The sequence below is a fragment of the Globicephala melas genome, chromosome 13, assembly GCF_963455315.2.
Source record: "Globicephala melas chromosome 13, mGloMel1.2, whole genome shotgun sequence".
In the NCBI taxonomy this organism is placed as follows: domain Eukaryota; kingdom Metazoa; phylum Chordata; class Mammalia; order Artiodactyla; family Delphinidae; genus Globicephala; species Globicephala melas.
The window spans coordinates 17,525,667-17,551,256 of NC_083326.1; the positions used below are offsets into that span (position 1 = coordinate 17,525,667).

The 25,590-nt window shown below is 47.7% G+C and overlaps 1 protein-coding gene across 2 annotated transcripts in view; it reads right to left on the minus strand.

The window, feature by feature from the left end:
• Positions 1-1,922: 1,922 nt before the first annotated feature.
• The window catches only part of BCL2 (BCL2 apoptosis regulator), a 182,649-nt gene continuing 158,981 nt past the window's right edge, over positions 1,923-25,590 (minus strand). The window contains exon 3 of one of the 2 annotated variants that reach the window (XM_030868121.2): positions 1,923-7,250. In XM_030868121.2, the coding sequence (XP_030723981.1) occupies positions 7,116-7,250 (135 nt within the window). In that variant the 3' untranslated portion in view covers positions 1,923-7,115. The remainder of the gene's footprint in view (positions 7,251-25,590) is intronic. The other variant, XM_060310727.1, reaches the window with a different exon arrangement.

A 25,590-nucleotide genomic window follows, 5' to 3' on the forward strand; every position in this document is an offset into this window, starting at 1 on the left:
GGCCCAGCCACACCACGGCATGTGGGAACTTCCTGGACTGGGGCACGAACCCACGTCCCCTGCATCGGCAGGTGGACTCTTAACCACTGCGCCACCAGGGAAGCCCTCATTCTTTGTTTTTATGGATGTAAGCTTCGAGGAGAGCTGTTCACATACCAAGTACGAGGGAGTGGAAGGAGTTTTGTACAGTAATGTTACACAACTCTGGATTTCTGAGTTATATTCTGAAATCATATTAAAAAAAAAAAAAACCCATATCCTGCCAGCTTGACACGTGGCCCTCTTGACTAGGTGTTCTTTCACCTTTGTTGAAAGCAACCAATTGGAGAAGTGATTTGCAAAAGGATTCGTTTCCCAGTCATTAGTGTCTAATACAGCCCAAGGATTTCACATCATACCTTTTGGTAACTGAAGGGTTTTAAATCCCCAGGACAGTGCCCAGAGGTGTGCAGGTAAATTGGCTCTCTGGGAAAAAAAAAGAAAAAGAAACAAGAGGGGGGAAAAAAGCTCTATTTTGTATCTTGTGCTCGTTTCCATGGTGTAAATACTTCCACCACGGCCGATTTCAAGCTACCAAACTTGACTTCGCTGGAGTTGGGAAGAGACGGGTGTGATTGGCCCCCGTGGCCAGGGCAAGGGAGCCCAGCACAGGGTACAGTGCCTCACAGCCAGATTCCGGGAGGGACCTCTATGTGCGCCTCTGTTTTGTGAGCTGTGACAGATGATTGTGAAAGGGAAGGTGGGAGATGAGAACTGGCCTGACCTCAGGACAGAGCATCCCTGCAATGCCAAGAACGTTGATTCCTTTAAACACTCCAAGCTTGCTTACCCCTTGCAAATGTGGTGCCCCAAGGCTCCATGTGCAGCCGTTTGAAGACCACTGATTGAGAAGAGAAGCAAGGGCCTGGGAGGCAGCCGGACCACAAGCTCAAATCCTGCCTTTGCAATTCACGAGGTTTGAGGACTTGGGCATATTAACTTTTATGAGTCTCAGATTTCGTCTATAAAATAGGAGAAGCCAATACCCACCTTCCAAGGTAATAACTGGTGGTGTTACGTGTACAGGGCTGGCAGCCAGCAGATGCTGCTATCGGAGTCCTTTTAATTGAGTTGAAGGGAAGATCCTTGGAGGATTGATGCCTTCCTAGGGTAGCAGTATAAGAGGGAAACATAGGTGCCCGGCTATTTAGGATTTCTGTGCTCCAAAACAAGTGACTGCTTTGGTTATCTTCTTTTTTAATTAATTAATTTATTAATTAATTAATTTATTTTTGGCTGTGTTGGGTCTTCGTTTCTGTGCGAGGGCTTTCTCTAGTTGCGTTGAGCGGGGGCCACTCTTCATCGCGGTGCGCGGGCCTCTCACTATCGCGGCCTCTCTTGTTGCAGAGCACAGGCTCCAGACGCGCAGGCTCAGTAGTTGTGGCTCATAGGCCTAGTTGCTCCGCGGCATGTGGGATCCTCCCAGACCAGGGCTCGAACCCGTGTCCCCTGCATTGGCAGGCAGATTCTCAACCACTGCGCCACCAGGGAAGCCCCTGCTTTGGTTATCTTAAAATGCGCACTTCAAACCAGAATTTTTAGCTTCTTTCTCTCCTTTTTATACCATCTTTCATCTTATGGAACAGAGGTTGGGATCTTCACTTGGTCTGAGGGAGTACACCCGGCAGCAACAATGGGAGTAGAACTCAAGGCTCGTCCACCTTGAACCAAACCAGAAGGGTTAGTAATGAAGAAACAAAACCTCCTTCTAAGGTGGCTTCACCTGTTGAGCAATCCCATAGCCTGGTCCCTTCAGGGCTTCATAACCAGTCAGGCTCCCGGTGGCTCTGCTGGCTTGTTAAGAAGGTCTTTGAATGACAGGGCAAAATCACATCACCGCATCACAAACAATTCCAGGGCACAACCGATATCTCACACTGTACTTTATTTTTCTTCACAATATTAACTGGACAGACAGAGAAAGTTGAATGTCAGTGTGGCTTTCCCCAACAATACAAAGAAAATGCTATTATATTTAATGCTGGCCAAGCAGAGACTTACTTTATCTTAACTATCTAAAGTACACTTATCATATAGTTTTTTGTGTGTGTACAGTGTTGCAGGATATCAGCCACCCCTAAGAAGTGTCCATCTTAAAAACAGCCCATGGAAGGGAGAAGTGTGAACATCTTGATAACAAAAGCTTTCAATACAAAACCACTTTTTATACACTTATTTTTATTGAAAACAAAAATAATCCCAGTAACTCAAAACAAAAGCAAAACTTGGTTGAAAACTTAAGAAGATAGTATAATAAACACAAGCTTCCTCCAAAGAAATGTGATCGGCTATCACTCCTTTAAATGCTACCCCAGAGGCAAAAACTTAATGAAATGAGCTGGCTGGAAGGCTCACTGCAGATTCCCTAAAAGGTCTAGGGACACAGAGTTACTAATATACTATAGTCATATTTAGTAACAATCCTGGGATTTTTTGATTAAGCCTTTCCATCTTCCACAAGTGTTTCTGTCTGCTGAGCTTACCTTGGGACCCAAAACAACCTTGTCATCGATAGGATATATACGGCCTTTCAGTTATTTTTCTGGGGTAGTCATGATGAATTGGGGCAATACCATTCATACTCCATCTGGTTTTCTTTGTGCCCCGTGGGATGCATATTTCATGGTTGTCTAAGGCCAGTCCTATGAGCACAGACATGGAACAGGATGAATCTTTGGGTAAGGATAAGGAACTTGTATTATTACTTACCCAGTTCAGTCTCACTTTTCTTCTCCCCGTATTGTGCATAACAAGTATTTAGAAATAGATGTCCCTACCAACCAGAAGGTTTTCATTAAATATCCTGTTGGTTAAAATTACAAATTTATTGTTTAAGTGGCCATTAGACACGCCCAGGCTTGAAACTGAAATCCTTACCATTGATGGCAGATGTTTACAGGAGTTTTGGTTCATCTGCATTGCCGCACAGAGCTGGACTTTGAGTTGTCCTGTTGTCTCTAGAAGCTAAATATACCATAGAGCTTGAAAATGTTTCTTGTTTGTTGCATAAGGTCCTTCACGGAGGCATCACACTGACCCTAGTGAAGTTTTCACTTGTTTGCATCTCACATCCTACAGTCTTGGCTATTCTGAAAGCCTCCGCACCCTGATCCAATCTTGGGAATGTTTTGCTCATTTGAAAATTCTTCCTCCCAACCCTGCAACAAATGTCCTTTGTCCCATAATAATTAAAAAAAAAAAAATCCCTGGGAAGATTCAAATTGAATAACAATAAAGATCTGATTGGAACCTTCATAAGCTTAACAATGTAGAATTGTATTTCTTAAAAGTGTGTAACCACATTTGTTTGGGCTGCAAAAGACACCACAGAATAAGATCAGAATAGAATTTCAACTGACTCCCTAATTTCCTTAGAATGGCTTACATTTCAAGCCCTTCCTGTTTTTTTCTGATAGAGGAGGTGTCCATTACTAACTATAAGTGATAAGGAAGTATAAAAACAGCCGCTGCCTTAGAAGTACAGTCGAAATTAGAATTTAAGTTCACATGTATAAGTTCATCATTTTAGCGTAAGTTTAATTACAATATAGACAATTTGCAATTCTGTTTATCCCATAGATCCTCGATGCAAAACACCCAGACGTGTGTTGGGACTGTCCTACATATTTATGTCTAATCCTGATTATTAGAACTCCTCTTGATTTATGATCACTTCCTAATTTCCCACATTGGGCCAGGACTAGGTCTTTAAATGATAAGCATAAACATTTTCTAATGAAATAAAGTCAAATCTTAATGGAAGGTCATATCTGAACAGACAGAGATAAGTGAGCTGGGGCAGAGGCTGTTGGTTTTTGGCTTGAACTATAGCAAAGTGCTTCCTTCATTCGAAATGTGACTTTAAGCCACATCTTAAGCCTGCAAAATCTGAGATGAGCTGTTTGCTGCAGAAGATACGAGCTGTCATTTTGATCTCTCTTTCGGGCTGTCTGTGCGGCGAGGGCCTGGGAGGACCCAGGAGGTTCTTGGGTGCTTTTCTCCTTGTGGCTTTTTTTAGAGCCCTCGACCTCCATTTGGAAAGTGCACGTGCTCTATTGAACCCTGACCTGGGCCAACATGTGCACCACGCTGATGGTAATTCAGGTGTGAATCCCTCCTCCACACCTGTTAGGTAGGAATGGGTCTCTGCTGTCCAACTGCAAAGTAATTGAGACAATGCAAAAAAGGAGGAGAAAAAAATGACTAGTTGAGGCTTTTATATACATTCATTGCTTCTAACATGTTTTTAACAACAAGAAAAATGCAACTTCAACTACTCTTAGAGAGAGTGTAGCCACAATACTGTACAGTTCTGGGGTCAGGTGACCGGGAACATTTATCATTAAAACCAGATAATGTAACCCCACAGCAAAAGGAAACCAGTCAGAAATTAGCCCCTGTGACCTTTTTTATATGTACATTTTTAGAACACTCTGCAAATCCCAGCTTGAACAATAACAACAACAACAACAAAAGACAAACAGGCTTTATATTAAAAATGTCCGTGTTCTTCATGGTTACTTCTAAAGCAGCTTGGAGGATCTCGCCACTTGGAGTGTACTGCAAACCGACTCCATTAGAATGATCTTGGCAGGATAGCAGCACAGAATTTGATATTCCATATTCCTCACTTTTGACAATGTAAACCTTTCATAAGATAATATTTTGTTTAAAAATTAGAATCATTCAAAGGTCTGATCGTCCTGTTCCCTGAGGCCCTCCAGGGAGGTCTGGCTTCATACCATGGGTTTCTTGCTTTCTCCGTCTGGGGCGTAAGCGCCACTGCATTTCAGGAAGGACCTGAGGACGGCCACAGAGAAAGGCCCTATGGAAGGAGGGTGGGAGGGCTCCAGACAGGTCTCCGTGGAAACGGGCACGGAAACCATCTCTAAAGGGCAAACCATCGGAGCCAGAATTTAATCCCCTGGTCATCTTCCATCTGGCTTTCCAGCCGAATGAACCTCATGGGTTTAACCAAACATGTATGCAATCCTAAATGATGTGAGTTAAATTCTGATTTGGCCAAGGACAAGTAAACCTAAGCAACTAGGTCAAAGGGACAACAGATACGTCCCTCACAATAAATAATTCTGTTGACATGGAAGTGGACGTAACTCGGTTCAAGCAAAGTGGCTGGGTGGCCAGCATGCTCCAGGTTTTCTCAGGTAGCTGAGACCCAGGGCTTATCTCACCTCCTCAGAAATGCTTTTAAAGAATTAAGAGCCAAAAACCTCAAATGGAAAAAATGATCATTTTTGCTAACAAATAGTGTAGAGGCCATAACTAAATACAATTTTTTAAAAAGATGCTGAGATGCATGTAATCTTTTTTTTTAAAGCAGCTTTCGAAATATCAACCACAGCATTAAACATTGAACATGAGTACATTCCAAAGTTAATACAGATAAATGGTATATAATGCAATAATGCCACAGTTATTCCACGTATGTCTCAAGGCTGATTCTAAACTTGAAAAAATATTTCTAGTTTATGAACTGGAGATTTCACTTCTTTTGCTACTTCTCTAGCGTTTTCCAGCACTGATTTTTTTTTTCTTTTTTCTTTTTTAACGCCCCAGGATGTACAGATAATCCCCACATTCCACACCTGGAACTTTTCTCCCCCCTCCGTCAGGTTTTTCAAATAAAACCAAACTACAATGACAAGATAATGTTTTACATCGTAATTCCACAGACATAGGTCAGTTAATCCATTTTAACGCTTCCTTTAGGATTTATGACCCTCCCCAAAGTCTTTAAAATCTTGCTTTAAGCTGCACAGGCAGGCTGGCAACCGCACAGCCAAGGCGCACGCGAGCGTCTCCCTTGGGGGGCGGGCTCCTCAGCCATCGCCACCTCCCTCCGCGAGCAAAGGCGCAGTGCCTGTTTCCTTCCCTCCACAGTGATCAACGCCCGAAGAGCCTTGGCTCCCGGGTTCCACGCTCCGCGTGGAGAGGCGCCTAACCAGGGGGCCCCAGGGTAGCAGGACCAGGCCTCCTGCCGTCTTTCCTTGCCCGCGCGATTCTGAGCTCCGTCAGCTTCCAGGCATTCGCAGACCACACCGCTCTGTTTAAAAGCCCTCGAGCAGGCCAGCGAGTGGCCAGGCTGGGTTCCAGGACGAGGTCTCCGAGCTGGGGCAAGGCAGAGCCGACCGCGGCCTCTTGCGGAAAAGCAGGCACTTGTGGCGGCCTGATGCTTCCTGAGGCCGAAGAAGTCACCGAAACGTTCACTTCCTCGCATTCCAGAGGATTCTGTTTCATACACAGGCAGCGCCAGTATTTGGAGGGGAGCGTATCCAAAATATATGAATATACACGTCGGGGCTTAAGGTACTGGATGATATTGTATAAATTGCTAAAATGCTTCTCGGCACAATTGGTAGCTTAAAAAAATACTTTCCTATGGTTTAAGGGCATTTTTCCCGTCACTGTCCTTCGGGGTGGAGATCTTGGCAAACACCAAATCCATCTGAAGTTTCCGATGGTTTTCTTCCAACCGGGTGTGTACCATATGCAAAGTGCCTGTTCTTCAGGCCAGGGAAGAATGGTCTCCCCTCCAAGTACCTTCCCTCTATTAAGAACACAGCCTCCAGGGCAAAAAAAAAAAAAAAAAAAGGCAAAGAAAGCGAACACCTTCTTCCTAACCTCCAGCAGCCAGAAACCCGGCTTCTGGAACAGTCAAGTCCTTTGTCAATTTGTTTGCTTTTCAGATGGTGAGTCAGTTGGGCCAACAACATGGAACAGAAATCCGTGTTTATAGGCACAGGAGACCAGGTGGAGCCATCCAGGTGGGGCTTAGTAATTAGCAGTAGGGTTTCCAAAGACATGTTCAATGGGACTGTCTTAAATAAATAAATCTTATTTTTCTTAATAATGTAAAAAATAAATTGTATTTCCCTTTGGCAGTAAGTAGCTGATTCGACGTTGAGCCTGAAAGCTGTTTTTTCGTTGTTGGTGGTGGTTTGTTTTTGTTTTTAAGAGACCACAGCTTCGCTTCATGGTACATCAGTGACAATGCATATTATTTCTACTGCTTTAGTGAACCTTTTGCATATGTGTTTGTGGCCGGCTTGTGGACTTCACTTATGGCCCAGATAGGCACCCAGGGTGATGCAAGCTCCCACCAGGGCCAGACTGAGCAGTGCCTTCAGAGACAGCCAGGAGAAATCAAACAGAGGCCGCATGCTGGGACCGTACAGCTCCACAAAGGCATCCTGCAGTGGGAAGAGGAGGGAAGGAAAAGAATATTAGAGCGGCACAGACAGAATGCCAGATGACAGGGAGAAAGGCATCTGAAGTGCCTGGGCACCTTCAGGAGGGTGAGGGGAAAGGTCAAACGCACTTTGGGGGCAATGATTTCAGACCCACTCTTTTCACTTTCATTCAGGAAATATTTTTTGAGACCCTACTTATATACCAGACACTGTAGAGATACAGCAGTGAATGAAATAGGCTAAAAGCGCAAAAGCTTTGACCCAGTGGAGTAGGATAGACAGTAAACAAAACTACATGTTTCATATAGTGTATTAGAGAGTGGTAGGTGCTAAGGGAAAAGATAAAACAGCAAAGGCAGTTAGAAATACGGGAGGCTTTGCAATTTTAGCTAGCATGACCATTTGTAAAAATAATTTTTTAAAAAAACCCAACTACTCCTTTATTGAGTGCTTGCTATATAAACAGATGCCTGACATGCATTATTTTATTTATTCTTCATACCCATCTTATGGATTCATTTTCTTTGTTCTTGTGCTGTAGGAAAAAAGCTGAGACCGTTGAATGCTCATTTCTTAGATTTGTTGGGGAGGATTAGATTCCATGTTTGGGCCCAATGAGTATCTGGACAATTCTAAATATATCTGAATATATAAAGCAGTAAGTGAAATGTCCCCTTGGTGTGGTTAATCAGGCATGAAGAGGAAAACAAGATGTAGCTCCAGTTAGGCCCTTCACTATGGGAGATGGTGACATACGGAGACGTCCCGCATCACTGTGTGGAGGAGGGTCTGACGATGTTTACTGTGTTTTTGTCTGTTTGGGGCAAGTACTGCAGTAGAGGGACCAGGTATCATCTTTGTCTCTCCAGTGCTATGTGTGGTCTTGATACATGTAGGTGTTTGAGAAATGTTTGTTCAATTAAAGAGTGAAGTTTTCTGAAGTCGAACATTGGTTTGAATTCTGTGTTTGGCCTAGTACTTCACCTAGATGCTTACTCGGCCTTCTTGAAATTATTCCTTTTGTATACAGAAACCTCTGGACATCTTGCAGTAGTCTCGAGAGTTTAAGGCATCATTAGGGAATATTCTCATGTTATTGAATATAAACTTACACAATTATTTTTCATGACTGCATAGTATTCCACAATATATGTTTATATATCTATATCTATGCTGTACTTTATTTAACCAGTTCTTTATTTGGGTTGTTTTAAACTTCTGCTCTCATAAACAACATTATGATACAGCTTTATACATAAATTCTTGTCTACTTGTTTGGATTTTTTTAGACAGATTCCCAGAGGTGAACTCAGTTGACCAATCATCAGAATTGCCCCCCACAGTCACGAAAGGTTTGTGTGGAGCCATCCTCACTGGTTGCCCTGTGACCAGTGGCACCTTTTACAAAAGGCAAACGAGGGAATTCCCTGGCGGTCCAGTGGGTGGGACCCGGCACTTTCACTGCCGAGGACGTGCATTCAAACCCTGGTCGGGGAACTAAGATCCTGCAAGCTGCAAGGTGTAGCCAAAAAAAGAAAAAAAAAACCGGCAGACGTGGGTTTAGGGCAGTGGGTCTCAGTGCGGTGGTCTTGTCCCCCAGGGGACATCTGGCGATGCCTAGAAACATGTTTGGTAGTCATGGTCTGGGATGGGCGTGCTGTTGGCATCTAATGGGTAGAAGCCAGGGATGCTGTTCAGTATCCACAAGGCGCCGGACAGCCCTTACCACAGAGAATTATCCACCCCAAAGCGCCAACAGTGCTGAGGCTGAGGAGCCCGGCGAAGAAAGGTTTGGAAGAAACTCTGTAATCACGGCCCAAGGAAGACCCAGTGGTCCATCTAGTGTGTCAACAGCTTTGGTCGAATTAGTACAAGATTACTTAGTCTAGACAAATAACTTCTCCCCATGAGTGAGCTGTACCTTCAGATGTACTAGATTAACTTTTACCAGGAGAGGGCGCAAGGGTTTTCTTCTTTCTTAATCTATTGTTAACATTTTCAAAGTTTGAGCCTTAGCAAGCAAGGCAGTAGACATAAATGAGATATGTGCTTAGTGCCCTTAGCGCAAAGCTGAGCTAACACTCACGGCTGTTTGTCAAGACACCTCCCGCCTTCCCTACATGTAAGTGGGATAAATGGGGCAGAAAGGGGTCAGGACCTATTTAGAGAAACTGCCTCTTGCAAAGTGCATCTCAGGATCCCACAGACACAACAGCAAACGTCTAACAGCCCTCCCCTCTGTGCTGTTCTCCCTGAGGGATGGGCAGGCCGGAACCCGCAAGAGCCCAGCCAAAGGGCACCCCAAATTCCTCAGAGTACCAACACTGGGCAGTATGCAATTTGGCTTGATGTTGAGAGGGGTCAGTGGTTGGACCCAGCATCCCTTTAGTTATCAATTGAGTTTTCTGTGGCAGAATATGAAACAGGCTAAGGCCTAGGCCATCTGACCTTTCCAGACCAGGAGCCATCCTGGGAAAGTGGAGGAAGCAGCGACAAACTCAGGCTGCTTTGTCTGGTGCACAGTACCAGCAGGAGAAGAAACGCCTCTCCAAATACCCCCAACTCTCTGGGGCCAGAATAATTCCCTCTCCCAAGACCCAGCCCCTCACATTAATAACTATGCTTCTAATGGACCTCATGGCCCATTTCTGATGTGCAGTATAAAGAAAAAAATCATTTCTAAAGTGGAATGAGCTAAAGACGCATCTCTTAACCCAAAGAATGAGCACAGAGACGATGACGCAGCCCCAGGGATCTGGGAATTAGCTCTGAACTCGGGGGACAGGGTCTGGGTGAAATCCCAGTTTGACGTTTTATTGCTTATGACCTTGAACAAATTACCCAACCCTGAGCTTCATTTATTTCACCCATAAAATTGGTTGTTGTGAAGATAAACGTAGGTGACTGAAGCCATTTGTAAATGTGGCCCAGAGTGTGAACTAGTGGAAACAGTACCTTGTTCTCTGGCCTGTCTTCTTGCTAACCTGCTACATCCCTCCTAAAACTGCCCTTCCCTCCAGATGGTCTACCGAGCCTGCTAATTTCCAGAAACAATTTACTAGCTCCCTCTATAAAGTGTCAGCTTTTGGTTCTGAAGATGCTCGGTGATTTCTATAGAAACTGTGAATTCAAACGTACCTGTCATGTGTTCTGGTGATAACACACGCCCAACTCTACTTCCTCGTAAATTATTAAGTCAGGTTGTAGGGCTGAGGGGCATTCTTTAAACCCCCTGAGATGGAATCTGGCTCCTACGGTTTGCCCATCTGTGATTCTAAAGTGCAGAGCAGACCCTGTTGTTTCAGGACTGAAGATCCTAAAGCTACTTTCATGGAGAGTCTTCTTGCTTTTTCAAACATCCTGATTAGGGTGATTTCCGAAGTCTGTTTGAACAGTCTGTCATTATTTGTTTAAGTTTGAAAGCTGTTTTAAATAAACACATGCTCATTTTATGTATTAAAAGCAACAAAGAGGGAAAAAGAAAACCTGGGCCATCGTCATGTGATTCAGACAAAATCCCAGCCTATATATTCAGAAGGCACGGCAGCCCTTGCTCATGTCAGGACTGGCAAGGGCTCTGCCTGACCTCAGGGATGGGCACAGCAAGTCCCCAGGGAAGGGTCCTTTCTTCTGTTGGCCTCTCACATCATAGAGAAGGCAGGCAGTGCCCCAGCTCTGCGTGCTCTTTTGCAGACAGCTTCCCCACAAACTACAAATTCAGAGGCCACAGATGGTCTGAGTCTGAGTTCCACCCAGGGCTGGCATCAGTGGGGCAGGGCGGCCAACATCCCAACCCCGGACCCTGGCTGCAGGGTTGGAAGTAAGCCAGGGAGATGTGGACGGGACAGACGGATGGGAACAGACCAGACTCAAGACTCCTAAGCCAGGGAAAGTTGGGGGGAGGCGGTAAAAGTATCGTCCTCCTGCACTGGGACCACTCTCACCCGCTTCTCCCTCTTCCTCCCTCCCTCCCTCCCTCCCTTCCTTCCTTTCCCCTCTTCCTCTAGTTCTCTCTCTCTCCTGCCCCCCTCCCCGACACAGACACACACATACAGGTCCCTCAAGGCAGCCCACCCTCCAAAATTTTCCTTTCCCCTTCAGAATCCTTCAAAAAGTTTCGTTTAAACCTGATTCCAAATAAAACGAGATTTAAAAACGAATCAGATTGGCAAAAACTGAAAAAGAATACTGAGTTCTGCTGAAAAGGATGGGGTAGGGATGGGGGTGGGAGCCCCAGATACTCTTACACAACTGATAGACTCCCAGGTACAGGTAAATGGAGAGACCTTTCATATTTGGCAATGTGCAGCAAAAGCTCTAAAAATATTGTCGTTTTGTTAGTAATTCTACTTCTAGTTATTTACCTTGAAAAAATGAATAAAACCTGAAAACAAAAATATCTGAAAATATGGTAATGGAATATGGGTCGGTCACTAAAAATTATACCCTATATTTATTGGCAAGGAGAGATATTCTCAACATAACACTGAGTGAAACAAAACCAACGTCCGCAAGTCCAGGCCCCTGGCTCCATGCTGGCTCTCATTGCTCCTTGCACCGTGGGGAAATTTAATGTGGTCTTGGTTGGCTATAGACAAATTAGGACTTCAGCTACGTTCCACAATCTTTGAGCTGACTTCTGTGGATACATTATATCATCATGGGAGGCCCTAAGCGGGGGAAGTCATCCTGCTATCAAAGAGCTTGCAATCTAGAGAGGGGATGCCTCTTTGTGCACAGTGAACTAAATCAAATGGAGGCGCGCTGCCATTTTCTACCTGCACAGAGCAGGAGGTCCTGTCGGCAGAACCCAAAGAAAATCAGATGGTGCTAACAGGAAACTGAACACTGCTATCAAATGCCTTTGATATTTTCTATTTGTCATGGCTTTATCATTTTGTCTCCATGGGGATCACCTCCCTCATGACAACCTGAGGGCAAGGGTTAGAAAATAGAAAAGACGGTGGACTTCCCTGGTGGCGCAGTGGTTAAGAATCTGCCTGCCAATGCAGGGGACACGGGTTCGAGCCCTGGTCCGGGAAGAGCCCACATGCCGTGGAGCAACTAAGCCTGTGAGCCACAACTACTGAGCCTGCGTGCCACAACTACTGAAGCCCGTGCACCTAGAGCCCGTGCTCCGCAACAAGAGAAGCCACCGCGATGAGAAGCCCGTGCACCGCAACGAAGAGCAGCCCCTGCTCGCCGCAACTAGAGAAAAGCCTGCGCACAGCGACGAAGACCCTAAATAAATAAATAAATAAATAAATTTATAAAAAAGAAAGAAAATGGAAAAGGCAAAATATAGTAACTCAAAACTGAGTGGGCAGTTACCTCCAGGTAAGTTCAGATCTCCTGCGCTTGTGTGGTAATACCTAGTAATGATAATGCCCTTTATGTAAATGAGGCAAATGAAATGTAGACTGGGAAAGTAAGTCATTCACAGTGTGTACTAATAAGCTGCCATGAGGCGGAGAAGGGACTAGAGGCTGCGCCCGCATCCCCGGCCTCCTGTGCTCAGTGGCTGAGGACCCTGGCAGGCACTTGGCTCTGTCCCCCTGCTCCCCTCCCCCCTGCCTCCCTCACCCTGCGCCTCCCATCCAACCTTGACCCCATCCTGCCCCCCAGTCACCTCTGGCCTTCCAAGCGTCACTGAAAGTCGTCTGGCCAGGCAGATGGGGGCTGCTGTAAATTCATGGTCTCCAGACTCAGTGAATTCTAGAAAGCACTGAGCACTCCCTTCCCCTGGGTCAGAGCTTGGCTCTGCTCCTTTCCATGACTATTCCAAACAGCCACCACTGTTCTCATCTGTCCCCTCACTGTTTAACAGCTGATGTCACCTCTTTCTTCTCTGAGAAAATCGGGCCATTGGGTGAGAATCACCCCAGTTTCCTGTCTGGGAGCACCCACTAACTCACATCTCTATCTGTCCTCCCCTGCTCTTTACACCCCGCTCCCTTATTCCACCATCTCCTGTTGCTTCTGGAACCTTCCTCCATCAGTTGTCCCAGCTCCCAACTACAATGTCAACCTCATCCACCTCTGTCTCTTATTTCCTTGGCATATAAACATTCAGATTTCCTCAAAATGTCCACACTGATGCTGGGTTCCACCCTAAACATTACCTTTTCTCTTCTTTTCCCCCAAGACAAACTGCTAACCTACTCTCATCAGCTGCTTTTCTACCACATTTTAATCCATTCAGCCTGGCCGCTTCCTCCACTGCGCTTTTCTTTTTTTTTAAAGAGAGAAACTTTTTCTTTTAAATTAATTAATTAATTGATTTTGTTTGTTTGTTTGCGTTGGGTCTTCATTGCTGCACGTGGGCTTTCCCTAGCTGCGGCGAGCGGGGGCTATTCTTTTGTTGCGGTGCACGGGCTTCTCATCGCGGTGGCTTCTCTTGTTGCGGAGCACGGGCTCTAGGTGCGCGGGCTTCAGCAGTTGTGCTCGTGGGCTCTAGAGCACAGGCTCAGTAGTTGTGGCGCATGCGCTTAGCTGCTCCGCGGCTTGTGGGATCTTCCCGGACCAGGGCTTGAACCTGTGTCCCCTGCACTGGCAGGCGATTCTTAAGCACTACGCCACCAGGGAAGTCCTCCACTGCGCTTCTGAAACCACTCTCCCGAGACTACCAATACCCTCCATGTGGCTAAATCCACTGAATACTTTTCAGATCATACCTGACTGAACATTTTGACACACTGGATGCTGAGATCACTGTAAACCTTTGCCTCCTGGAGAATTTCTTCTCCATCTCTTCATGGGCACCTCCTCTTCTGTCTGCCCTGATGGGTACTTGATGCTCCCTGAGCAGCCTGGACTGTCTTCTCTCTCTTCGGCTAATCTTCACTCTCATGGTCTTAAACACCCCCCCCCCCCATGATGATATCTCTGAAACCTTTGTATCCAGCCCCACTGGCTCCTCTGACAGCCAGATTCCTATTCCAATCGTCTTCTTAGATGACCCACCAGAAGTTATAATACAGCCTGTCCAGACTGGAGCCATCAAAGCCCCTCCAGCAAGCCGGCCTCTCTTCTCACCTTTACAGCGTCCATGCTCTCAAGTAAACCCACACCCTGAGAGTCTCCTAGATAGATATTTCCTCTTCTCCCCCATCCATTCATTCACAGGTAAATCCCACAGTCTTAGGTTGGGTTCCCCCAGAAGCAGACCCTAAGAAAAAGACTGGACTGTAAGCAGTTTTTGTGGGAGGTGATCCCAGGAAACACTAGCAGGAGAGTGGGGAAGTGAGACAGAAAAGGGAACGTGGCCATGAGTTACCTTGCCAAGCAAGTTACTGCCGCTGGCAACTGGAACTGAATCCTGCTGGGAAATCTGGGGGTCAGTGCAGAACACGCACATTTCGTTATTCCAGTAAGCGGCTAGGGAGCTGGGATATTTATACACCACTTCCTTCCATTCATTGGCTGAGGGTTGCTCCTATGGAGGTATCAATATCCCAGCACTTCTGGCCAGTCACGTGCACAGGTAAAGTGGGCTCTAGAGGCCAGAGAAAGCCCTTGGGGCAAGAGATTCAGATGCTGTATCTCCTGTAGTTGGAGGTCACGCTAGAGAGCTCTGAAGTGGTAAGGGCAAGGGGATTCCACAGGACGGTATATGTACCACTGATTTCACCACCTAACTATTTCTCTCCCCGGGGTTACTGCTAGGATTTCCCATCTGATCTCTCTGCCTTTAGTCTAATGCCCTACCCTTCAATCTCCTCTTGCTACTGCAGGCAGAGTGATCTATTCAGAATCAAATCTGTCACTTCCATACTTACCTCCAAATTCTTTGACATGACATCCAAGGCTCCCAGTGCTCTGCCCCAACCTCGTTTCTTGCTCAGCTCTGTCACGTGTAAGTTCATTTTAGTTCATTCAGGAATTCAGTGCAATCATGTTTTGCAGGCAACTTTCTCCAAGCCCGTGGGTTGAGTTGAATAATCCTCAGCTAGTCCCTGTTTGCATGTCTGTCTTCCCCCATTCACTGATTAGCACCTGGAGGTGCAGGGACCATGTTTTATTTATCTTTGGATCCCTGGAGCATGTGTCTGTCACATATTTGGCACTCAGCAAATGTTTGTGGAACTGAAATACACTGATTTCTTTTACTAGAGAACAGGTTTTCCAAATGTATCTTAAGAGACGATATTTTTTAAAAGGAGCATGTTCAAAGGGCAAATAAATGATGGGCTTAAACAAAAGCCGCTGCCTTTTTTTGTAGCAGCAGCCTCTAGGGTCTTCCTGTGAGGAACTGATGCTCAGACGGTTCATAACGGTCAGCGTCAGATCTGACTGGTCAGTGTCTGTGCCATGTCGGTCGTTAACTATTTTGAATATCATCCCACCCGTATGCCCTGTGAGTCTCCAACGGAGGGATAAGCTGTCGGGCATTTTCCAAACTCACTGGACCATTTATCCCTCTGTCAGGGAGATTCCAGCTGTGTTATGAAGACTGAAAATGCTGCCTGGAGGTGAAAAAAAACAATAATCCTGGGCACAACAAGAGGGGCAGCATTGGTGCCTGTTGTACAAGACACGGGAGATGATCAGCGGCCCCAAGTCGATCCTGGACCTTCATGGGAACATAAAGACCGCCGGTGGTCACCAGTCTCGGATTCTACTAAGGGGTCTGGGAATCATTCCCCGTAAAAACGATCTATGGTTTTCCAATGCCCAGAGCCAACTGACGTACAAGCCCCAGGAGAGAGGGAGGCACACACACAGCAGAGAGGAGGGATCTCTCTAAAGCCCGGAGGCAGTGATGCTCCGACACCCACCGTGGCTGAGATCAAAAGGGGAAGCAGGCGGCCAGGCCGCTGGGAGCGGTGGCCAGCACAGCACACGCGAGGAAGTGAGGACTGTTTCTACCTGAATAAAGCAGCTGGTAAGGAAGTGACTCCATTTCCCCCTTATCATTGGCCCGGCAGGGTTTCCTCTGCAGCCACTTGGTGCTGAATGAGTCTGGAGGGTTCCGTCTGGAGAACAGAGCTGCTTTGGGCGGTTGCAGCCTTCTGTCCCCTGGGGCTCTTCCTCTGGCCTCCCCATCCCCTTTACTCCCAAGATATTGATTCCGGGTTTGGGGGAAAAGGAAGGAGAAAAAAAACCCCGACAACCCCAGAGCATATAACTGAAGGACGCGCAGCTGCCTGGCCTGCAGATCGAGGTGCCCAGTGAGCGTGAGAAACAGGATGACCCTTCCACAAGGACTGCAGGGGCTGCCCCCCGAGTCCCCTCCAGTGAATGGGGCTTGATCTTGGAGGGACTCTGGCCCAGGGGGAGGGGCTAGTTGAATCATAGGCCAAGGACATAAAATGAAACCTAATCTAAGTGTCATCTGGATGTAACCAGAAACCTGCTAGAGAAATGGCAGGAGATGAAAAACCCAAACAAAACAAAAAAACACAACTTGCCTGCCTACCACAGCGGGTCCAGGGAAGTTTGGGTGTATTTTGTGATGCAAATTGAGCTGAGGATGCAAATCAGGCAGGGGCCCTCAGGAGGGAGGGAGGGCAGAAGAAACGAGAACCCCAAGGGTTCCTTCCCTTCTAGAGCAGGGCACAGTTTGAAAGTAATCTGCAAAGGAGTCTGTTGCTCTGGGGACCCTGCAGCCACAGGGCCAGGTCAAAGGCCGCTGGCCCTGTCCACCTGCTGGTCTAATCGCCCTGGGGCTGGGGTACGCTGCTATCTGGAGAGAAGTAGGGTGGCAAATTCCCGGCGGCACTAGCCATGCAAATACTGCAGGGAGTGGGGACTCGGCCACCTGTGGGCTTAGGTCCCTCCTTCCAGGAGGCGAGACCAGTCCAGAGCTTCAAAAGATGTCTGTGGAATTGGGAAAAGTCATGCATCTATAGCAAAAGGTGCTAAAAACTATGTTAAATGATTGGGTCATTTGGTTCATCAGGTTCGGATAATAAACCACAACGAGACTAAAGCCATGTCTGTACGAGACCTCGCAATCTCATCTTTGACTTGCTGATGCATTCGGGAACCAAACATTTTTTTATGAGGTGCTGAGGGTTCTTAAAGCTAAATAAGACACAGGCCTGCCTTGTCAGAATTGCTCCTCGATATTCTCACGCATTCACAGCAGCTCTGGTGAGCTTGAGAGTTCTCTAAACACGTTCAAAACACTTCGTGTGTGTAGGTGCGTACACCCTGCAGGGCTCTGGGGAGGAGGGGGGAGACCAAGTCTGCTGTCCTCCTCTGAAGGGTGCCTTCCACAGGACCTCACAGGCACAGAGGCCACAGGAAACCGCCTTGCAGTGTTTTGGCTTTAAAACAAAGTTACTTCATTTTTCTTCCTGACCTTCCTCATTCCACTACTTTCTTTTGGCTAGAGTGCCCTGCCTTTTCTGGTGCTTGACCTCTTCTTGCTTTGGGCTTATGCTATTTTCACTGTTTGGGGGGAAACATCACCTTATGATATTTTGTTAGGACGAAAGTACATTGAGCAAAAAAAGTGTAATTAGGGCTTCCCTGGTGGCGCAGTGGTTGAGAATCTGCCTGCCAATGCAGGGGACACGGGTTCGAGCCCTGGTCTGGGAGGATCCCACATGCCACCGAGCAATGGGGCCCGTGAGCCACAACTACTGAGCCTGCGTGTCTGGAGCTTGTGCTCCGCAACAAGGGAGGTCTCAACAGTGAGAGGCCCGTGCACCGAGATGAAGAGTGGCCCCCCACTCGCCGCAACTAGAGAAAGCCCTCACACAGAAACGAAGACCCAACACAGCCAAAAATAAATAAATAAATAAACAATTTTTTAAAAAAGTGTAATTATTACAACTCAACAATAAAAAGACAAGTAGCCTAATTAAAGAATGGGCAAAGATTTGAATAGATATTTCACCAAAGAAGATATACAAATGGCCAGTAAGCTCAAGAAAAGACATTCATCCATCATTAGGGACATGCAAATGAAAACCACAACGAGATATCACTTCACACCCGCTAGGCATGGCTTTAAAGTGAAAAGTGGACAATAACGAACGCTGACAAGCAGGAAGAGAAATTGGAGGCTGCGCACGTTGCCGGTGGGAACAGAAAACGGCGCAGTCTCTGTGGAAAACGGTGGTGGTTCCTCAAAGAGTTGGCCAGTTGTCCCATGACTCAGCAATTCCACTCCTAGATATATGCCCAAGGTAACTGAAAGTATATGTTCACACAAAAACTTGTACACAAATATTCACATCGGCATTATTCATAATAGCCCAAAGTGGAAATGACCCAAATGTCTATCAGCTAATGAACAAATAAACAAAGGGTGGTACCATCCATACCATGGAATATCATTCAGCCATAGAAAGGAATGAAGCATTGATACAAGCTACAACATGGGTGAACCCTGAAAACATTACGCTGAGTGAAAGAAACCTGGCGTAAATGGTCACATATTGTAATGATGCCATTTCTAGGAAATGTCCAAAATAGATCCACAGTGACAGGAGTAGATTCGTGGTTGCCTGGGGCTGGGGAGAGAGAAGACTGGAGAGCGACTGCTAACGTGTACAGGACTTTTTTATTCCAGAGTGATAAAAAAGTTCTGGAATTAGGGAACAGTGATGATTGTACAACCTTATGAATAGAAAAACCAAAAACCAGTAAGTCAACCACTTTGAACTGAATTTTAAGGTACGTCAATTATTCTTAAAAAATTATATTTTTTACAAGTACACGAAGAAGGGCACTAAACTATTTTTATGCCATGCGGAATTGGACAGAAGAGTTCGCTTGTTCTGTAACCCTTGCTCACAGGTGTGGCCCCCTCGCCAGTGTCCAGGCCTACCTGTATGTGAGCACGAACTTCACCCCCGTGCGCTTGGCAGCAGGTTAGCGCCGGCGCTCCCCGGAGGTCACTGTCTGGGCTGTGCCTGCCACGTGGTCTGTGAATGCAGGGCATGGCCAGGGTACCTACCCCTCTCCCCACCACACTGCCACACTGCAAGAGTTAATTCATATACCAAAAATGGGAACTGAAAGCAGATGCTTGCTGAGTCCTGCAGCTTGGCCTAAATGCTGTCATCAGGACACTGCTGCTGGGGGACAGGGGGTGAAAGAGGGTCCTTCATTTATCAGTCGTGGAGGACCAGAGTCGAGGGCCGAATGTCTGATCCTCACTTGTTTAAATCAGCAAGTGTTGACTGAGGATGGTGGTAGGGCAGAGTACAAAGAACCTGCATTTCCTAATAGGAACTTGCTGAAAGTGGCCTCAGACCTGAAGGGGGTGTGTCAGAGTGAAAAGAGCAAAGCGGAGTGAGCTGGGAGGGCGCCATCCAGAGCGGGGCTCCACCAGCCTCCCTCACTGTGTGGTTTGGCCTGCTCTGATGCTTGCTTTCAGGACCGGTTAAGAAGTCAGCACGGGCATCTTTTCTGGAAGCTCCACACCACACTGGCCGTTGCCTTGATGACAGGCTTAGACATCTGTCCAGGATCTCACGTGCCCCCAGCCTGCCCCCTGTGATGCTGCTGGTCCTGGTGTTCTCAGTCTGCAGCAAGTGAGTCACCAGCTCTGCTTAAAGCTCCCAGGATGCTAGCTAGCATCCTGCTGCAAAGCACCTCGGGATATAGTAAGCCGCACCCTGGTTCCCAGCTCCCCGGTTCTGCAGCCTCGCGAGTCATTGTATGGTGGTGAGAATGACAAGGGGATCCCCAAGCGGCCCATGAGAGAAGCGTCTCCCGCACACCACGGAGCCGTCCACCTCTCACTAAGAGAACAGCAAGCCCGTCCTCCACGCCTGGGGAGAGGGTGGGCACGGCGGTGGACGTGCTCAGTCGGCTCCATGTGGGTGCGCAGGAAAAATCTGCTTTCACTTTGTAGTTTATGATTGAGTTCAGTTCACCTGGAAAGACTCAATGGGAATAAAAACAGATGCATTTCAAGGTGCACTGCCTGGCTCTTTGACAGCCCTCTTCCTCCCACATCAGACAGTCTTCCTGCGTCCAGGGAAGACAGCAGACCTCTCCATCACAAGGAAAACGCAAAGTCTCCGTTCACGGCAGCAGCTATTACTACTGAGATGTACAAACCCGGGCAAGGTCAGCGCTGCGGGTCTGGATTCCGGCTTATTACAGGGATCCAGATACGCTGGTGCGGCCACTCATCTAAATAGATGCTCACGGTGAAGGACATCTGACAGTGTGTGCTCTCTGTTGCCAGAACGATTCAGGGCCTTATATACAAACAGAGAGAGAGACACTTGTAGGGAGAGACAGAGAGGAGAGACAAACAGAGAAAGAGAAGAGAGAGACAGAAACAGAGAAAGATAGAGGGAGACAGAGACAGACACACAGAGACAGAGAGAGAAGGAGACTGACATATACACAGAGAAAGACAGAGACACACACAGAGACAGTCACAGAGACCGCAAGACAGAGACAGTTACAGAGAGAGGGAGATGGAGACAGAGAGAGACATACAGAGAGACAGAGACAGACACAGAGAGACTCACAGGGAGAGACAGAGGTCCTGAAAGCAACCCTGGATCTTCCCTCAGCACAGCTTCCAGGGGACTGCCGACTCCACACAAGGACGCCCCTCACAGTGAAGCAAGCCTGCTCTGGACACCAGCAAGGTAGCACTATGACGTGTGCGCCCTGAACAGGCCTGTCAGTGTCGTTGGCAGTGGGCACTGAGAGGGGGAGGCCACGCCCCTGGAGCTCCACTTCCAAGGCCACCGGCACTCCCGACACGTGCTTAGACACACGTGCAGCTGGCCGCGCGGAGCCCGTGGGACCCACCTGCAGAGGCGCTTGGGCATCTGCTGGCTGGACCTAGGATGGGCTCCGAACCACGCCCTGGACTCCTCCTTGGCGAGGGGCCAGCCCAGGACCCCCAGGTGGCCCTGGCAGGTCAGCGGCCAGTGCCCCGTTCACAGGCCAGGCCTCACAGCTCCTCCTGTCACTGGTGCCTCGGAGCAGGGCAGCTGCAGCTGATCTCCACGAGGCAGGCATGCAGCCGGCAGCTGCTCCGTGCCCAGCACTGCGCTCAGCGCCCAGGGAAAACGCGGGGACCGCGGCATCTGTATGACAATGCATTCCTCCAACCCAATACAGCGCCTCAAATCAAGGACTCAGCAAACTCTCTCCCAGTGGGATGACTCAGAGATGGCAGTGTCCTACTGGAAACACTGCTCACCCCTAAGGTCATAAGGAGAAGTTCAAGTTTGGGCTGGCGAAGCCTTCAGGTGGGACTTTAGTTCTAACAAATTGTTATTTCCACCGAGGGAACCCCTTGGCCAAGTGCATGAACCTCGGATCCACGTGCAACATGCTTTTCACGATAAATTCGGCGCACGGTCACACGCTTTGGGCGGCTCTTGGTGGCCCCACATGGGGCTTTTTCACGAGTACGGCCCTGGCTCCTCTCACTTTGATCTCTCCTTCGGACACATCTGAAGCAAGCAATCCAACCACAGTCAAACCACTTATCCAAGTACTTCTTTAGTGTCTACTTCCGGGATGAGAAGAGAGAACTAACTGCACCAACCCTCATGAGGCGGCTCTCATAAACGATATTACACAGAAGAGGCTGGGCTCAGAGAGGTTACATGACTTGCCCAAGGTCACACAGCTGCAGTTTGAACTGTGCAACTCCTGGTTATGAGCTTTTTCAACTCACTTTGCTTCTCCTGTTGGAGACAGAAAAGAAGTAGGAGGTCCAGGCCTTGAGGATACAAGCAGTAAGACAGGTTAAACAGAAAGTCCTGAAGGGTGACAGGGAAGGCTCGATAAACCCGTCAGCAGTCTTTAAGATGGGCTGGAGGGGACAAAGTTAGACAGGAGCCCAGCCTGAAGGACTTGCGTAAGGGGAGAAAAGAGGTGCTGGTGTTTCAGGGCAAGGGATTCAGGTCGGGGTCGGGGCCACACCGTGGCGGCTAGGCTCGTGTGTGCAGGTGCGGCCGAGAGGAGGGAAGAAGCCTCCGTGATCAGGGAGCACACGCAGGTCCCAAGCCCCCCACGAGCCCAGCTGCTCTGCAGTCTGGATCCCCCAGGAACGCGTGCGGCTTTCTGGACTCCCTCGCTGTGTGGTTCGGCCTCGGTGGCCGCTCCTGCACACGTCACCTCAAGAGTATTTAAAAATGACATGTAGACAGAGATGTGAACCCCAAAGCAGAAACTCCTCCCACAGTGTTCGGGAAAAGCCCGCCTACGTATGGGGCTGCTTCACCAGGACATCTGGAAGGTGAAGGAGAACGTTTCCTTGCATCACAAAAGCAAATCCAGCTAGAAGCCTATTTAGGATGTTAAGATAGGAGACTCCAGGGCCTCCATGGTGGGGAGTGGATTTCGACCCTTCCAAGGGCTCTGCTCAAGGGTTCCTGCTGAATCAAAGTGTCCCCAGCAGCGCCCCCCTGACCCCGGTCTCGGGCGGAGAGAGAGGCAAGGAGAGCCAGCCATGTGGTCCAAACCCTGCCCGAGAGCTCTTATGTGATCCAGGCATCACCCACTCCATCTCACGACCACTAACAGTTTTCTCTGCTGACTTCAACTTGGACATTGTTCAGAACTTAACAAAGCCAGAGGCCTTTAAATCCCTAGGAGCCTCCCCACAGAGCTTTTTACAAAACCCACCTGCTCGCTGGGTATTTAATCCTTTCACGTTCGGTTTGTTTCTGGAAAGCTGGAAGTTTGCGAGGTGAGTTTGTGATCGCCACAGTCAGGCCAAACTTAGTCAGAATGGCCTTTTTTTAAAAAAAAAAAACGTTTCAGGAGTTGCAGCTGAGAGAGCATGTGTTCAGGGCAAGGCCTCTAACACACCAAGCTAAAGACGGCAAGTGGAGGAAGAGTTGCTTGTATACGCGGTGGCTCTGAGCTCAGCCCCCCTGAGCACACAGGACCTGACTTCCCACCAGTGGGGCGCGAGGGACGGGCGCTAGAGATGCTGGGCCTGAGCTCGTCCTCGGAGCTCCACCAACCCAGGCAGGACACCATCCTTCCATCCCAGAGCCCTTTCCCCCAAAGTCCCCTTTCTGTTTTTCTCCTTTGCCTTGGCCTTTTGTGTGGCTTTGCTATTCTCTCCTTGTCTTGCGTTTTATCGGCTGAGGTTCATTTCTTAGTTCCAATGTTTTGGTTCCTGGTCTCCCTTTGTCTGCGCTTCTCTGGGACACGACTGCTCAGAGTTTTCTGGGAGACGATGAGTCCCCACCCTCTCGGATGTGTAGAGGGCTGCACGTGGGCTATTTGGTGAGGTCTCTGCAGCCACGGGAAGGGCTACATGGGGACCTTCCATGGAATTACCTGGGGGAACGACCCTGGTCATGGGCACCAATGGGCCCGAAGCTTGCAGGAGATGGTGCAGGGTCAGGCGAGGCATCTTTGTTGCCCTCCAACCATGGCAGTTGGATAGGAGGCCGGGCCTGAGATCCTGGCTGGAATCTGTTAACCCCTGCAGGGTTAAATGCCGGTGGGGTGGTGGTGGGGCAACTGGAGAGGGATTTGAGTAGGATAAATGGGCAGAACGAAAACGTCTAATTGCGTATTTTCTTTGTGAGTTTTCACCTCTGTCAAATTCTTGAAATTCTTGTCTTACAATTTTATGTGCTTTTCATTTCCGTTTGAACCTGAAACATCACTTAAATGTCTTTTGAGGTAATCCTCACCTATTAAAACAACCCACAAAACTGGAAAAAAAAATATTAAGGTTATTCCACTCACACCTGGAGGGTTTTTCAAGGATATCTGACCCCCGGGCATAAGTTCATGGTTGATGACTTGCAGATTCAATTAGGTAAGTTTTACTACTTGGTACATCAGTTGGAAAAGGTCATTTTATTAAGGGTCATTTTATTTTATTTTTAAACTTATTTATTTGTATTTATTTATTTTTGGCTGTGTTGGGTCTTTGTTGCTGCACGCGGGCTTTTCTCTAGTTGCGGTGCGCGGGCTTCTCATTGGGTGGTTTCTCTTGTTGTGGAGCACAGGCTCTAGGTGCACGGGCTTCAGTAGTTGTGGCACGTGGGCTCAGTAGTTGTGGCTTGTGGGCTCTAGAGCGCAGGCTCAGTAGTTGTGGCGCACGAGCTTAGTTGCTCCGTGGCATGTGGTATCTTCCCGGAGCAGGGCCCAAACCTGTGTCCCCTGCATTGGCAGGTGGATTCTTAACCACTGTGCCACCAGGGAAGCCCTTAAGGGTCATTTTAAATGTTAAAAATTATAATGTCACTGCCATCATGTCTACAAGACCTTTTATACAAACTTCCAGATATAAAATAAGTCCTGGGATGTAACGTACAGCATGGTGACTATAGTTAATAATACTGTATAGTATATTTGAAAGTTGCTAAAAGAGTAGATCTTAAAAGTTCTCATCACTAGAAAAAAGTTATAACTATGTGTGGTGATGGATGAATTGTTAATAGACATTGTGGTGATCATTTTGCAATATATACATAATCACTGCTGTACACCTGCAACGAGTATAATGTTTTACATCAATCATGTCAGTTAAAAAATATGTAATTTCACTGCCATCAAGTCCACAAGGCCTTTGGTAAGAAAGTAAGAAATTCCAAGTTTTAATGTTGGACAAGGGAGCACACCCTTTCAAAGACAAGAGTCTGAGCAGAGCTGTGCCTTGGCTCAGAAGCCCATCACACCATCCTTGTTGTCATGACAACCCACACAGTGGGCAAGCTATGGGGTCTGAGTGTCAGCTACCCCAGGCTCAGGCCCTGCTCCTTGCTACCAAGGGAGTCACCTGGCCAGGTTTCAAGGGCCTCATTTGTGACAGGAAGAGAAAGCCCCCACCTGTCCTCTGAAGGCCCTTTTGGGTCCTAAAGTTCATAACTTGTAGATTCGGGGACTCCGTTTTGTGTTTGTGCCTCAAAAGCAGGGAGGAAAGGGGTTACATAATTGGCAGACTGGGAGAAACAGTCCACCAGCGCCTTCTTGGCTCTCATTAAAAGTCCCAGAGTTGCCATTCCATCTATTCTGGGTGCAATGGAGGCCTGAATCCTACAGCTGGTTACAGTGGAAGACACTGGAAGCCACAGCCCTAACAGGGAAGCTAGGAATGTGCCTGCTATTCTAGGCATCAACAGAAACAAGACCTTCAAGGCACCAGAAATGAGACTCCCGGCAGGGTTCCTAAAGTTCCCACTATCCATTCCTGCTTAGGACTCCATGCAACAGCGGTTTAGGACTACAGTTCAAATGGAATGAAAGCTGGATTTCAATAACGCGAAGATGATTTTGTGAAAAACTAACAGACACCTTCCCTGGATGTATCCTGCTTATCACTCATAAATAACATTCATTAGTGGTAACTTTCAATGGTATGTTAATACATCAACCAAAGGAATCATACGGGCTTTTCTCGTCCCTCTTCTGTGGATTACAGATCCCTATG